The 16,411-nt window shown below is 36.7% G+C and overlaps 3 protein-coding genes across 3 annotated transcripts; 2 read left to right on the top strand and 1 right to left on the bottom strand.

Moving 5' to 3' along the window:
- The first annotated feature begins 4,354 nt into the window (after nt 1-4,354).
- LOC100263804 (aspartyl protease family protein At5g10770) lies at nt 4,355-6,519 on the top strand. The gene is made up of 2 exons (XM_002277344.5): nt 4,355-4,841; nt 4,940-6,519. The coding sequence occupies exons 1-2, from the start codon at nt 4,775-4,777 to the stop codon at nt 6,250-6,252; spliced, it is 1,380 nt and encodes a 459-aa protein (XP_002277380.4). The 5' UTR covers nt 4,355-4,774; the 3' UTR covers nt 6,253-6,519.
- A 761-nt stretch (nt 6,520-7,280) lies between these two features.
- On the top strand, nt 7,281-10,258 carry LOC132254502 (uncharacterized). The gene is made up of 2 exons (XM_059740325.1): nt 7,281-7,531; nt 8,543-10,258. The coding sequence occupies exon 2, from the start codon at nt 8,576-8,578 to the stop codon at nt 9,746-9,748; it is 1,173 nt and encodes a 390-aa protein (XP_059596308.1). The 5' UTR covers nt 7,281-7,531; nt 8,543-8,575; the 3' UTR covers nt 9,749-10,258.
- On the bottom strand, nt 9,918-16,184 carry LOC100853597 (uncharacterized WD repeat-containing protein C2A9.03). The gene is made up of 10 exons (XM_059740324.1): nt 15,872-16,184; nt 14,680-14,823; nt 14,323-14,490; nt 14,144-14,230; nt 12,967-13,101; nt 12,733-12,843; nt 11,981-12,072; nt 11,791-11,896; nt 10,840-10,926; nt 9,918-10,754 (listed from the first exon to the last, which is right to left on the bottom strand). The coding sequence occupies exons 2-10, from the start codon at nt 14,815-14,817 to the stop codon at nt 10,341-10,343; spliced, it is 1,338 nt and encodes a 445-aa protein (XP_059596307.1). The 5' UTR covers nt 14,818-14,823; nt 15,872-16,184; the 3' UTR covers nt 9,918-10,340.
- Between the last annotated feature and the right edge of the window lie 227 nt (nt 16,185-16,411).

Genomic DNA, 16,411 nt, shown 5'->3' with positions numbered 1-16,411 from the left:
CGGCCCGCCCCAAGGCCCAATATTGAGGTTTCGGGTGGGTCGAGAGGGCTTTTCGATTGGAGAATTAAATACAGGCCACCTCCGTTCTCTCAAATTCAAGGCCCAAAGTAAGGCTCAATGGACCTCAGGTTCAGTATTCAGGCTTTGACTCCGGGCTTAAATATAGGTCTAATTTATATTTTTAAATTTTAAGTTTTATTTAGATATTATTTAATAAATCGGAAAATTATAATATTAATTATGAAACTTATAAAATAAACTAAGATATTTCCAATGTACAAATCAAGATAGCACAATAATTTTTTTTTGCATTATATTTATTTTAAAATTTTGAGTTAATAAAACCATATAACGATTTTGATTATCTAAGATATCTCATTGATTTTATTAGAAATTGAAATCACAAGTATTAATTTTTATTATTTTGTTTTTGTCACGCATCTCAAATAACATACTAAAATAATACACGGAAAAATAAATAAATAAATAAATAAAAGTGTGGTGGCAAAGGTCATAAAGGGAACTTTATATTTGATTTGTAAGCTAAGCAAGTCACCTAGTTTGGGTTGAATTAACAAGTTGGGCTTCAAATCAAATCCGATTCCAACCTAGAAAATTTCGAATAAACTTTGAGTTTTGGACTATAAATTTTTATTGCTCTATTTTTGTTATACATCTTGAATAACATACTAAAGAATAATACATATTAAAAACATAGAAATAAAAGTGTGGTGGCAAAGATCATAAAGGGGATTTTATATTTGATTTACAAGCTAAGCGGGTCGAGCCTAGTTTGGGCAGAATTGACAAGTCGGGCTTCGAATTAATTCTAATTCCAACGTAGAAAATTTCAAACAAACTTCGAGCTTGGACCTTTTGGGCTTAAGGGTGGGGGTGGTTTTGATTTTTTTCTCTTTCTTCTTTTTTTTTTCTTTTTCTTTTTCAGGTTACATCTCTGTTTCTTTTTTCTCTTTTTTTTTTTTTTTGTCAGCTTTTGGTGTTGGAATTTGGCTCTCTTCTAATGCATTCACTCTTGGATTACTGTTGTTGATGACTTAACCTTGTTCCCAAGGGGGAATATGTCAATGAGACTATGATTTCTTATTGCCCTTTTTATGTTGACAAAGCATGTTTGTCATAGGAATGGCCTTACCTGAGAAGGATCTATATTCCATAGGATTGTATTTGTGAATCCTTGAGCTCTTTGAAGATTGGAATATAATGAGTTTGGTGATAAGGATCCATTCTACAAGATTGTATATGTGTATCCTTGAGTTCCTTGGAGATGGAAATGGAAAGAGTTTTGTGAGCTTCTTTCACTTGTAGTGATGGCATTCTACCATCTAGTTTATGATTTTCCGATCATGATTTTGAGGAATTTGACTTTTCATTTTGTAGAGTGTACAGTGATTGGTGAACTTTTGGAAATCATTTTGTTTGTTTATCATCACCTTCTAACTCTAGCATCATCTTATAATTAAAAATAGTTAGTGTTCAATTAATGTAGGTAAAAAATATAAACTTGTTTTAAGAATCATCATTTAGGTAACTCATTCTTACAACTTAAAAGCGGCGTTATTACATTCCAACATTGTGCTCATGTGGGTCAAACTTATAACCTTAGGCTTTCAAATCACTTGTGATATCAAAACTTTAATCGACTTCTCAAAAAATCAGTTAGTATTCAATGATGGTAGGTCTAGTCTTTTATTATATTCAACATCATACCTCATCAGCCTAATTCATCCAATATTTAAGAGTGACATTGTTGCAATTGAATGACATCATTTGATTTGCCCTAAATGTTGTTCATGTCATCCTTCTACATGTTGTATGGTTTGATTACCTTTCTTTTTTTCCATTTTGAACTTGTTATAATAAAATAAAATGGAAACTTCGAGATAAGAGTCACCCAAAAGTTGATTGAAAATTCTTATTCTACCTCTTATTTATGGTTTCAATCCATACATGTTAGTTGTGTGGAGACAAACCCAAGTTGAAACTTGAAACCAACCTCACCCAAGTTGAAATTTTGTATTTTTTTAAAATGCAATTTTATTTTAAAAAAATTTTAAATTATTTAAAATTTTCTTACTGTGATTAAAAAATTATGATCTTTTATTTTTCAAATAATACAAATATTTTTATATTTTTTTGCCATGAAATTTTTTCTTGTGATGTTGGTTTGTTAACACTTAACATGATCTTTTTTGTAATTGTTTTTTAAAAACTTATTGCCATAAGAAAAAAAATATATCTTTGCTCTTTTTAATACATAGTAATAATACAATAAATTTAAATAATTTTAATAAAAATACTTATAATAAAGACAATTAAAGCAAAGCCTTACAAGTGAAGACATATTCTAAAATCTATTTTGATTGAGATGCATTAATTAGAAGAATTGCATGCATATCTTTCAAACGCAGGTATCTTTTACAATAACTTAGTAAACTTATATTTTTCTTAAATTTAACTCGATGTTTTCATTATTAAAATGCTTTCTAAAAATTAAAGAAATAATAATAGTGGATTCTTCTATTCATTTTGCATTCAAAAAGAGTTTTTTTTTTTTTTTTTTAAATATCTTTGTAAAAAGGAAATTAGTTGATCATACAATCAATTGAGTCAATGTCTCTTTCAGAAAAACTCAAACGATTAAAGTTGAAGACACCTTAACTAAGTGAGTGCCAATTGAGATCAACTTCAACTGATCAAGGTGGGATTTGTGTTTCTTGTAAAATTCAATTACATATATTTTTGTTATTTTAATCCTTGATCGAAGCCTTTTGCGTCTTCTTCTCACTTTATTTTATTTTATGTCTTTTATAATTAACTTAATTTTTGTTATCTGTATCATATTTTGTTGTATTCCATAGATTTGATTAGCTTGACTTCACATCCTCGGCAAATATGCCTTTTACATGGCCCTACCTCGTTTTATTATTAAAGAGATAACTAAAGAGTTATCAGCAAAAGGGCCCATCGGACAAGCACTCAAAGAGCACTACCACATTTTGTCGTCAAAGAGATAACTTTAAAGAGTCATTAGCAAAGGGGCTCATGGGACCAAGCACTTAAAATAGTAATTTTTATTAACAAAAAGATGTCAAATTAGGACTATATTTTGATAATCGGAGATCAAATTAGTTTAAAATTGAAATCCAAATAACATGAATTAACCAGGAATGGACCCAAAGTAATTTAACTATCCCGGTATTTTTTTTTTCAAGATTAATTTATGATCAAGATACCATGAATCAAGAATTAAGGAGAGAAGCATCTCTAAGAGGAATTTTTATAGGCATCAAAAAAGCACTACAAATCGTGTGATATATTGTTTATACTTTAATCTCATTTATTTATATCATTCTACAGTCTAAATCAAAATGGGAAAATTCGATAAATACGAATTTATCACCTTAATACTTTTCTTTAAATTATAAAATTAATCTAAACTAAACTTTTTAAGATACTAGAGTCACGTCTATCAATATGCCCAAATTTTATTTATTCATACCATTATACCTCGACATTATTTATTTATACTATTATCCAACAACCTAATAATGTGTTTGACAGCGATTATACGAAATGTTTCTGACATTTTTAATACTTGAAGGATGAAAATTTTCAAGTATAATAGAGGTTATAAACACTTTCTAGAATCACTATCAAACACACTCTAAATTTCATATAATTCAGAGATTCGGATGAGAGAATTGAGTAGGTACAGATTCGATACCTTACTATTTTCTTTTACATTACACAAAGCTAACTTAAACTTTTGAGTTGACATTATAAAAATCTTCAATCAGATGTAACCCTGTGGAAGGTGTCAATCCACTTGCTTTTTCAAGTGTTCTTTCAAAGTCTGGTCTATTTCTCTTTTGGAATCAATATTCATTGGAAGCTTATCAAAGATTCCAATGAACTTGGCTTTGCAGCAGCCACAGATAATGGAGGAGGAGGTTGAAAGTGGAGTATAAAGGCAATCCGTTTTGTAACCAACCTCTGAACCATAATTCAAATTGGGCATCTGTCAGTGTCAGTATCCAAATTGTGAAGTCTTGAACATCATTCAACACAATGGGGTCCTTTTTCTTTTTGACAAGTTAGATGGGATATTTGATCAATGGGAATTAATTGGTCCACTGGTCTCGGACGGTTACCAGTGTCCTTCAGCCATGACGTCCAAATAAAGGATTTGGTTGCCACACCCTCCATTCATTCAATGAATTATTGGTGGTTCTCTATTAGTCACTCGTGTTAGATGAATAATCAATTAAAAGAAAAAAAAATAATTATATTATTTTATAAAATAGGATCTAAAATCCATCTGCCGACACAATTGAAGGTATAAGGATTAAGGCATGATGGAGAGAGCAGATGATGAGAAACACAGAAAATTCTGGTTCAAATGTCAAGTCATTTTGATGAGGTGAGCCACGGCCATAGGACATGTGTAATGACTTGGTGAATGGTGACAACATTGGAAACTAGCGGAAATGGTCACTCGGTTAAACTTAAAGGCTGCTCTGTTACCATCATGTTATTTTATCACCGGAAGAAACCCTCAACAAGTGGCCTAAATGCCCACATCTCAGAGGGAATCAACCATCCTTATTGGTCCAAACCCAATTGCCTCAATAATCGTCAGCCTTTTCTTCTTCTTAGTCTGATTCACTTCTCATTATATAAGATGGGGGAGCTGGGAGGCCTTTTCTTTAATGGGATTTTTGGAAATTCAGAGCTTTCATAAGTAGGAGGAGGGATGGGTTTGGTTTGGTTTCTGGGGTGGTTTTATCTTCTTGCAACTGCTTCTTCGTTTGTGGAAAAAGGTTAATTTCTTACTGTTTGTTCTATTCAAAATTTTCTCTTCTTATGTTTAATCAGCAAAAATCGTCAGCTGGATGCGCTTGTCTTTTTGTTTTTGCAGAAAATGAGGCAGTAGCACTAGGCCCCCGGGTGAACCAGTCAGGAGGCGTCGTACAGATGACTATACATCATGTGCATGGACCTGGCTCGTCTCTAGCACCCCAACCTCCAGTATCGTTCTCGGACGTACTGGCTTGGGATGACGCACGTGTAAAGACACTGAACTCCAGGCTGACAAGGAAGGACACCCGGTTCCCGAAATCCGTTCTGACAAAGAAGGACATCCGGTTCCCGAAATCCGTAAGCGTCCCTCTGAATCCAGGCGCTTCGATTGGGTCTGGCAATTATTATGTGAAGGTAGGGCTTGGCAGCCCTGCTAGGTACTACTCCATGATTGTGGATACCGGAAGCTCCTTGTCCTGGCTCCAGTGCAAGCCTTGTGTTGTATACTGTCATGTCCAGGCGGACCCTCTGTTCGATCCTTCAGCATCTAAGACCTATAAATCTTTGTCATGCACCTCCTCTCAGTGCTCCTCCCTCGTGGATGCCACTCTCAACAACCCCTTGTGTGAAACTTCCTCTAATGTGTGCGTTTACACGGCCAGCTATGGCGATTCGTCTTACTCCATGGGCTACTTGAGTCAAGACCTACTGACCTTGGCCCCATCTCAGACCCTGCCTGGTTTCGTGTATGGGTGTGGGCAAGACAGCGAAGGATTGTTCGGGCGAGCAGCTGGTATTCTTGGGCTGGGCCGTAACAAGCTGTCCATGCTTGGCCAGGTGTCCTCCAAATTCGGATATGCCTTCTCTTACTGTCTTCCCACCAGAGGAGGCGGAGGCTTCTTGTCCATAGGAAAGGCTTCGCTGGCGGGATCAGCCTACAAGTTCACCCCAATGACGACAGATCCTGGGAACCCCAGCTTATACTTCTTAAGGTTAACGGCTATCACAGTGGGAGGCAGGGCCCTGGGAGTAGCTGCAGCCCAGTACAGAGTCCCCACCATCATAGACTCTGGAACAGTAATCACCCGTCTTCCTATGTCCGTATACACCCCTTTCCAGCAGGCGTTTGTGAAGATCATGTCCAGTAAGTACGCACGGGCACCGGGATTTTCCATACTGGATACTTGTTTCAAGGGTAATCTCAAGGACATGCAGTCAGTCCCGGAGGTCCGACTGATATTCCAGGGAGGTGCTGACCTCAATCTCAGGCCTGTCAACGTCCTCCTACAAGTTGATGAGGGTCTTACCTGCTTGGCGTTCGCTGGAAACAATGGAGTGGCCATAATTGGGAACCATCAACAGCAGACATTTAAGGTTGCTCATGACATCTCCACTGCAAGAATTGGGTTTGCCACTGGTGGCTGCAATTGATTGAAATCTATATTTATATATATGAATGGGTACACACATAAAAACAGGAGTTCAACCATAGATACCCTTGTCTATGTGGTACATATCCTTATAATTCAGAATCCCATAAGAAAGAAGTGTATATACCAGTATTGTGATTAGAGCCTGCCCTGCTTAATTAAATAGAATCTCATTCTGCTTGGATTGTACATATGAAGGGATAGATTGTATGTTGATCAATATATGTGAAATAAAATCTGCCCCAGCGTGTATCTCTTCTTTGTTTCACATCTCTGTTCATTGTCTCAATTCTGCTTCCATCTATGATGTGTTGCCTCCTAGTTAATTCTGTGAATGAAAGATGCGGTGGTCCCTAATTCATAAACATCAGTAGGTATACAGAATTTTCATTCTACTGTAATAAATTTGAAAGGGCATCATGATGTTGGTTAATTCGCCTGTCTGGCATGCCAGCTACATTGCCAAAGGGCAGGTCTCAAGGAGAACAAGTCTGCAGGACCCTCTACTTCCTAAGTAGGAAACAGAGAGACGGCATATAATGGGGATACTCTCACCCATTTTTGCAACACAATCGACTGTTTTTCTAAGCTAATTTGATACACTGCCATTTGATTTCTACTCTATTGGTAATAAATCCACAAGGGTGAAAGAATTGAGTCATTTTTTTCTTTTCTCCCCTTATGGAAATTTTAGTTCTTATACCTCAACAACCAACCCACTCCAAACCCAAGTCCTTTTCTGTTGAAATTTGGACTTTGTTGTTTTCTGGGTTGAATTTGAATTGTACTTAAAGCAAACTCAATTGCAATTAAAGCATACTTGTAAACATTGACACTTGGATTTACGTTTCTACTGTGAGGTAGAGAGCAAACTGTATAATGAGTAAATTTCATTATTGAGACATGAGAGTGCCCAATTAATACTAGTCTTGTTCTCAAAGTTTGAATTCACTTTGGGGCTGGTCGGTATTGAATATTGATAAATAATTCGGTTGTATCTCACCATTTCCAATGACTTACTACCCCATTGCCCTTTGAGTCACTCCAGGATTGGAACCACATCGCTCTTTCCTCTCATGTCATGGCGATGGAGCTGCAGCCTGCAAGTGCCTTCTGAGTTGTCCACCCACCTATAATATCTCTCATCTCTCTTTTGAGTTCTCCCAACCATCACTCTTCTCATTTCTCATGTCTATTGATCGCCTTGCCGACCTTAAACCCTGCAGCTCGTTTCATTTATCAGTAAACTGACTCGCCGAGAACGGCGTATACTCAATTGTGTAAGTCCCCTTAAGACCTGCTGATTTGTATTTCATTAGTTGGTTTGATTGTCTAGATTTTGTAGATTGGATGAACTCATTTCCTACAGTAAATCATCTTTCATATCCACTCGATTTGTGCCTGCTTTCAATGGAACTCTAGTCACTAAATGTTCTACTAGAAGATCAAACCAGAAAAGAGATGATCAGTTGAGTTTACACATCAAGAGGATGGTAGGGTCATGCAACCATATCATCTGAGGAGCCTATAGATTATGGTAAATGAATCTGCAAAAGAAAGTCAATAATGAACAGATTAGTTACAAGATACAGTGAAGCTCTTCAATTTTTCATGTACTGCTTCTCTGCCTTTTATGTATGGATTCTGTCCGCGAAGTCCCTGAAACTTTCCCATAATGGTTTGCCAAATTTGTCATCCTCTCCCAAATATTTTGCTAGTTGTTCAGTCATTGTCACAGGGAAAATGTTATAATGCCGAATAGGTCCCATGTCGACCTCTCAACCTAGACCTTTCAAGCGTATAGCTAAATCCAGACTGGCCTTAAAAAATGGAGTCAAAATTTAGGAATACTATTATTCTAGTTCGTACTTCTATTTTATTTCAGTAGAGGTGCACTACATGAAATCCGGAGTGGAGAATGTTGCAGGCAGCATTGAGCAATGCACACCCTTATTTATATTGTTGTTCTGTTTTTAAGAGGAGCGTCAGTGCTCTCTTTTGAGTTGGAAGCTCATCTGCAACTTCCGCCATTATCATAAATCTTCACATCTTGAAACACAAAACTCTGGATGGAATTCTTTTGACTTTGGTTCGTTTGGTTGGAACACCTGAGTTGATATGTACCTTATATACAACTTTTTCCCTGGTGGGGTAGATAGCTTATAGCTTAAAATTCCAAGATTTATTTCATAGGTCCTATTTTTCCACATTTCTAATCTAGTATGAAGAATTATCTTATTGAAATCTTTTGTTGCAACTGTTGCTTTTTATCGTCTTTGAGATGCAAGCAGGACAAGGCAGGGTTCAACAACTACTGAACTAAAATGGGATGCATTTGCTCAAAAGTCATGGGCAGATCAATGAGTCTTAAGGAAGACTTGAAGCAGAGCTTGCAGGGGAGAGCCAATGGCGAACTATTCATCTCAAGTAATGTCAGTGATGAGTTATTTCCACTTGTTTACACCTTTGACACCATGGAAAACAAATCCCAAACTGGGAGTTTCGTTCAAGAGTTGAACACAAGCCATAACCCAGATGCTGAGCCTGTAGAAACTGAGACTGCTAAGCCATGGGAGTTGATGACAAGATTTGAAGAACAGGGAGAGGGAAAATATATGCAGCAAGAGGCTCAGCTGCTGCTGTTGCCACCACCTGAAGTAGTGGAATGTGCTGATTTCAATATGACTAAACGGTCTAAAAGCTGTCATTGGTCGTTCCCAGAGCATGAGGTGTTGTCTCTTGCTCTAGGGATCTCTAATGGGGTTAAAGAAGTGGGATTCAATTGGAGCAATAATGGTATTGTACGCTGTAGAAGTTTTCATTCAGTGGAGGAATATGATGCAATGGTGGAAAGAATTTGGTCGTCCAGGTTGCAGCAAACAGGATTTGATGATGATGATGATGCAGTAACTAGGATTCTTCTTCACCATTCTGAAACCTCATCTAAGGAATCTCACCATGCTGACCATACTGATTATGATTTCCAGGCATTGGATCAATGGTGCCAAAGCAACAAACATTCAGCAAAGGAGAGCCCCAGGACTGAGGAGACTGGCGTACTGTTGACTTCAGCACTAGAAACTAAAGAAGTCATCTTGAGTACTTCTAGTAGCTGCAGCACTGCTGGGGATGTCGAGGGAGGACACAATACATTTGAGAAGGAACCAAAGAGAAAGGCTATTGCGAAACGGCTAAGATCACTCAGAATCCCATCAACCGTTGAATTCCCAGCCATTGCTAGTCTTAGAGAATGGCTTCCCATGGAAGGACAAATTTACTCACCTGGAGCTTATGTCACTCCTAAATTTGGTAGCTATGCTTTACAAATTGCCGGGACTGAAAATGAATGCAGTGCAAGCGTCCCCTTCAGTCCAGAATTGGTGGCAGCCTTTGAAGAGAGCATGAAACAACTTGAAGCAGAAGAAGAAAGCATTCTCAACCAGATTGCAGAGCAGCTGGAGGAAGATTGCACAAATGAGACGGAACCCAAAGGGTAAATTTCATCCCACATGCAGTACTAGAAAATGGATTTGACATAAAAAAAAGGATGTGGAGTTTCCACTTGGACTCTTCAGTTCCAAGGCTTGGGCCTTTTTTTTTTTTTTTTTTTGGGTGGAAATGGAATGGAGGAAAAGGAAAGATGACAAACTAATTAATTCCCAGAAGTTGCTAAAAAAATAGTTTACTAAAACAACGAAATTTTACAGATACACATTATTTAGCGTAGAAGTCCAGTCCCATCCTGCTGTGATGGGCGCTTCTTTCCAAGGTTGCGTTCCCAAATGCACTCCAGGCCTCTGTACATTCTCTCTTTTTATATCCATTTTCAACTGTTGAACCTCACTATCCTCTTTTCCAAAGATTGATAGTATTATTTGAGAGCTAAGTAACAAAACAAAGAAACAAGTGCAGTAACCCGCCCTCTCTGTGCGCACCCCACAACCCACCTGTCCCATGCTCTTCCTTGTAACTTGAGACATCATCACCTGCGTCCATGCACACTGCCCCTCCAATCAACCATACTCATGTTCCTAGGAAAATGAATATAGCTCGCAGTTATTGAACTCAGTAAGGAATACAGGTATGATTTCACAACAGGGAGTCAAGGTACAAATAATTCCTGCAGCGATTGTACTGAAGGAGGCTACCATAGGTGCGATCCCATACTCCAATAAAAAGGGATTCTGTGTCAGGGCTGAAAGATACACCAGAGATCTCACCAAAAAAATCGATCTCCTGCTCCTTTTCATAACCATTCTTCGCATCATAGACATGCACAAAATCAGCTGGTTCTGCCATAGCCATGAATCGCCCATCAGATGTGAAACGGATTGATCTAATTGCTCCTAAGTTGCCCTTGAGCACAGCAACAGACTTAGACAAGTTCCTAGCATCCCAAATGCGGCAAGTCTTGTCCTGGTTCCCAGTGGCAAATATATTGCCATCAGGATGCCATGCAGATGCAAATGAGAAATCCAAGTGTCCACACAAAGGCCTGATGGTCTACATGATAAAAAACTTCAAATGAGTGAAACCGTTTCTTATTTTTCCCCCTACTGGGAGAAGTTTTATGTTAGGAAACAGGTACCTTTCCAGTCTGAGAGTCCACCAGTATTCCATCTGGGTTGTCACCAACAATGACAAGAAGCTTACCATCTGGACTCAAAGAGGTATGCTGTAAACAGAAGGGACATAAAGAACATATTAGTACACTTATTTGTTCAGTGATTAGGACATGCCAAACTGGCTGGCCATGTACCTCAACAATCCTCTAGTTAGGTGGGGGTCATTTCCTAAAATAGCATGATACTCCGGCACTCCCTTGATTTATCAAACCTCAAATCAGGCCAATCAGATTGATCCTATCTAGGTGAAGCAACTGTATTTGGAAAGCAGAACCCAGAATACACTTATAACACTTGCCTAGGCTCAGCTAAAATATATATTTGATATGTGATGTTTAGATTAATCATTTATCAAATAAAAAATGAAAGAAAAAAAAAACAAACCATCAACTAAAGATTACCAACCAGCCATATAAGCGCAAATCCTGAGTCAGAACCAAAAAAGTGGGCCTTCATTATGGGCCAGCTGTCTAGAATTGTACAACCTGGCTTAGCACATCATCACTCCTAACTCTATCCGATAATTTCTTATGGACTGTTGTTTGTGTATAGGGAGAAATTCAAAGACTGAAAGTCACTACAGTCATACATTTCTAATGCAGAAAATTCATATATTTGCTTTCTGGAATCATACTCTTTTGGAAAGCACCTCAAATTAATAAAATATCAGTATGATTTACAATGTTGAAACCTAAAACATGCCTATTTTTTAGGAACGATAACAATTTTAGATAAATTATGAGAATACCCTGTTGCCATCATCCATTATTCCCAATAGTGCATATGCAGGTGCACCCTCATGCACTACTTTTGAACTACAAGAACCATGGATTTATTGCATGAGCTTACCATCTATCCTAAGGCTTCAATTCTAATCAACTCATATGACAACAAAACTAGTAAGAGATGCTTACATTCACTGGCCAAGGAAAGGAAAAATGCTTAGAAAGATGAAATCTCTCCATGTCGAAGTCCCTAACTCCACAGTCATTATTTGAAGCCATGAAATGAGTGGCCCCACTGGACAAAATTTTAGCTCAAGTCAGCTCCTGTATTTAGATATGAATTACTTTACCACCACTACAACAAAAGATAATAAACAACCTGGGACTATCATAAATCTCTACTGCATTTGTGATAGCATTGTCGTCATAAGTTGTTCGAGAACAAAAGCAAACTCCAGGTCGATCTAAATACTGCACTCCAACAGGAAAAAGATTTTCGACTTATGAGCGATGATATATGCCATTGATTCAGAAAAAACACAACTAAATAAATAAATTGAATTTTAGAATAGATGAAACACTACAATCACAAGCTAGCCTTTCAGAACTCCAAAACTATGTTTCCTCAAAAATAAAGGCTTCTAACAGGCATCTTGTTTACTTAGATTAAATGTATAAAAACAAATTTTGTCAGAATTAAGCTTAAAAATCAATATCACTTCTCACCAAAAAAAATTAAAAATAAAAAGGAAGAACATAGAGGAGATAAAAATAATGGAAGGCAATAAAAACTTCAATTCAAAACATAAGATTCACTACATGCTATATTGATCATGCTTTAAACTCTTTTATTCTTGATATACCGAAATATGAGCAAAAGTGTATAAAAATTAAATAACAAAAAAGGATCAAAATGAAATCATATTGGCAGTTATGGTACTTAGGGAGAAAATTAGCGTTGTTACACATGCAAACATTAAAGTTCAGTTTTATGCCAAAGGTGTAATAACCATGTCACTATCAGAAAGCTCCTGCCATTCAAGTGCAATTTTTGTTCATAGTTCATGTCTTGGATTTTCAGATTATGATACCAGCAATGATAATACTGCAGCAACTAATAAACAGATTTACCTTACAAATAAGTTCTCCCTGAAATCCTCCAGCAATCAACAACCTATCTCGGACTGCCAGAGTACTCACTTGTGTCTGAGTAAATCCTTCCAAAAGACTTCCAGGGTGTTTCTACCAGATAAAAGAAATTTAAATGAAAAAAAAGAAGATTAATATGTATAATCTAAATAAAGGAATTGTCAACTTCACAAATTCAGGAGTGTTAAACAACTAGTTATCATGAGAAAAATGCACCTCACAAGGTGCCACATGCCCAGAAACATTAAGAACTTCAGTCTTCTTGCAACTTAACGAAGACCAATGAATGATAGAAAAATGAGACATAAGGTAGACATCATGCTTTGATGTAGACCAAACCAAGTTCCTCAACTGCAATACACCAATACCAAACAATAATACTCAGAAGTCAGAATGGTTATTTACACATTTTGATATATCCAAATCATTCCCTAATATTGCAGGAAAAGAAGAATAGGCATAAAACCAAACAATGAATTTATTTCTGATGAATTGAACTAAGCTTCTTACAAGCTAAGAGCCTGAGACCAGCTGGGCAGCATCACAATTTTAGGTAATATGTCCTTGGGGAACAAGAACGAACTTATATTGGCCACATTTTGCTCTTAATGGCCCATAAGGAGAAGAATTATAAAAAAAAAATGTTTCACTAACAGATCACCCCTGAAGAGTATGGTTATTTAAAAAGAACTCATATAAGCTACCCCTGATCCCTCAACAAACTGCTCAAAGCTTAGGTGATAACTAATTACTCTAATCTATAATGTGCTCATTCTTAAAGTCTAAGGCTTGCACTAAAACAACTAATTCAAGAGTTCCAGTTTTGGGAAGTTTTCCAACGTCTAAAGCTCAAGCAGGAGTTGTTAAAATTATTGTTTTGCGACCCCTCTTTTTTGGCACTTCTTAATACATGCTCTTGTTGTCTATCAAAAAAAAATATTATTGTTTCAAATGTCAATTCCTCAGACCAGAATAGCAACACATGGAGAATGCCTATAAGCAATATTAGAAGACACTCTGTCATCTCTCTTACTTCATCCCCATGTTTCTGGATTCTTCAACTTCATGCAAGATACTCATATTGAGACAACATGACAAAGGTGAAAGTATGAGATCCTTGTTGGATACACCTCTTTTGCTTTAGATAAGGCTACTTTGATTTTTCCGAGGCGTTGTTTTTGTTCTTGTTATCATTAATATTATATTCCGCACATCAGGAAAGCAAGCTTTAGATAAGGCTATGTTGATTTTGCAGAGGCCTTGTTTTTGTGGTTGTCATCATTATTATTATATTCTGCACATCGAGAAAGCAAAGTTTTGCAATCAAGTGCATCATACAAGTACAAGAACATAATCCAATTTAAAATGATTAAATAAAATGGTATCAGCATACTTGGAAATGAAGGATGGTCGATTTCACAGATCTTGTGTTTCGCCAGAATTCATAATAAGCTCCACCTTTCTTTGTGACCTTGCACTCCTAACAAGTAAATAAGAAAAAGGACAAGTGTGAGAAAGTATGTACTATTATAAGTACAGTGTTATACCACTAGAACCTAGGGAAAATATTACCTTCTCCGAACCTTCTCCAGAATGTGGTATGTTCTCATAGTTTTTGTACTGCTCTAGTCTAGTTAGTCTGTACTTCTCACGGGAGATGCTAAGTCTCTCCCAGGGAATTCCTTGGATATCCTTTCCTTTCCTAGCATCCGCTGCAGATGTATCTGGTATCTTATTGTCCTGCACCAAAAAAAAAAAGGAAAAGGAAAAAATCTTACAAAGGAACTCAACATTTTCCTTTTTATGTTTTGTTGGTAGAGACAAGCAAAAAGAAAAAATGAAAATAGCCAAACAAACATGAACAATATTTTGGGAAGAAGAAAACCAAATTATAATCAATGCGCTATTTAAGGTAGGAAAAGAACAAACCAAGTGGTCATATTCATCATCATCATCCGACTCTGAATCACCCATTACTCTACCACGGAAGTACATATCATCATCTACTTCTGCCATTTCATAATCATCTGCCGCATAATCCATCTCATCCCCTTGGTGCTGGGACATATCCACCTTAGTGACGCGAAAACTGAGTCAGCATCATTTCAAATAACAAGAGAAAGAAAAAGAAAAACAGGGGCTAATATGAATCATGAACAAAAACACTTGATATAGAACCAACATATGGTGCCACTTTTCTTAGTCCTAACAAACCTACTAAATCAAGAACTCCATTTCTCAGAAATAAATGCCATGATCCTAGGTTCAAATGTTTAATCTCATAACAGGTTTTACATAGTAAACCTTTACCTACAGGTCTCTTGTTGAGCCTCAAGAACCCAGGGGGCTTTTTTCTTTCCAGAAAATTATGTGAGGCATGTGAATAATTTTCCAATAATGTATTAGACAAGCAGTGGAAAATAATGAAAATGATTGATTTTTCCTTTTTTCTGTGCCGAACTTCTGTACTGGGTTTTATGGGAAGAGCAGAGTCCAAAATCACAAGAGTATTTACAGCTACACTTGGGTCTTGTTTTCCACATTAACAAAAGTTCAAAAAATTCATCCAGTCGCAGTATTGAAAAAGCCAAATCCATCTCAGGTCTCTGCCAGTTTTATCAAAAATTAAAGCTACCAACAAACCAAGCTAGCTAGATTGTATCAATGAGCACTAGAAGAAAACCCAAGATAATCACATTCAAACATATTTAAAGAAAGACGTTTTCAGAGACCAACCAAGACACAAAATCCATAAATCCCTATTCAACTGAAAAACGCACTTAAAAATATTACGCAGATCATAAATGACAAAAAGAAATTTTTTTTCCTCCTATTTTCATATTCTGGTGGCTGCGATGATCCACGCAGCATCAGATAGCATATACAAACAAATTGGAGTTTTGAACGCACATCCCAAAATAAAAGTCGAATCTTTATGTGTTCGCTGTAAAGCAAATCTTGATTTTGTAAAATAAAAACATGCCCCCGAAAATGTAACATAAAAAACCCTAATCTGCAGACCGCGAAAGAAATAGAAAACAAACATAAATAAATAAATAAAACAAAAGCAATTAATGTTGATGATGAGAGCGACAGACATATAAGGATTCTAAGTTCTGACCTTTCCTCTTTGTTAGTCTGTTTTTTTTCTTTTTCTTTTCAAGACCAGGGCCGGATCTAAAGCTCTATCAAGCAAGTTCGGGGTGATGAGATCTGTTTGATTAAGACGGGATCAGCCTGCCTGCCTTCCTTCTCAGATGAGAAAAGAATGAAAAGTCCTTCGGCACAAGTACTTGTTTCTGGACGCAGATTAGACCGACAGAGGGATCGAATTGGCTGTGTGTCGCTGCCCCCTCTCTCGCTCTCGCCCCGCCATCTGCACCACCACCACCATAGATGTGTGAGGAAGAAAAAGACAGGTACGGATAGACAGTTGTCTAAATTTACGTTCATACCCCCACTATTCATGAAAACATCCAAAGTAGTATTTTTCCCATTTCCATTCCATTTGGTAAATCGAGTGGGAATTTTGAAAAAAAAAAAAAAATATATATATATATATATATATAGCATGGTTAAAAAATATTTCCAAATAGAGTTAAATAAGAAATTATTTTTATAAAACATAATTTTATTTTACAATTGTTTAAAAAATAATAAT

The sequence above is a fragment of the Vitis vinifera genome, chromosome 10, assembly GCF_030704535.1.
Source record: "Vitis vinifera cultivar Pinot Noir 40024 chromosome 10, ASM3070453v1".
In the NCBI taxonomy this organism is placed as follows: domain Eukaryota; kingdom Viridiplantae; phylum Streptophyta; class Magnoliopsida; order Vitales; family Vitaceae; genus Vitis; species Vitis vinifera.
The sequence above is the reverse complement of the archived record's forward strand: the minus strand, read 5'-3'. Positions and strand labels throughout refer to the sequence as shown.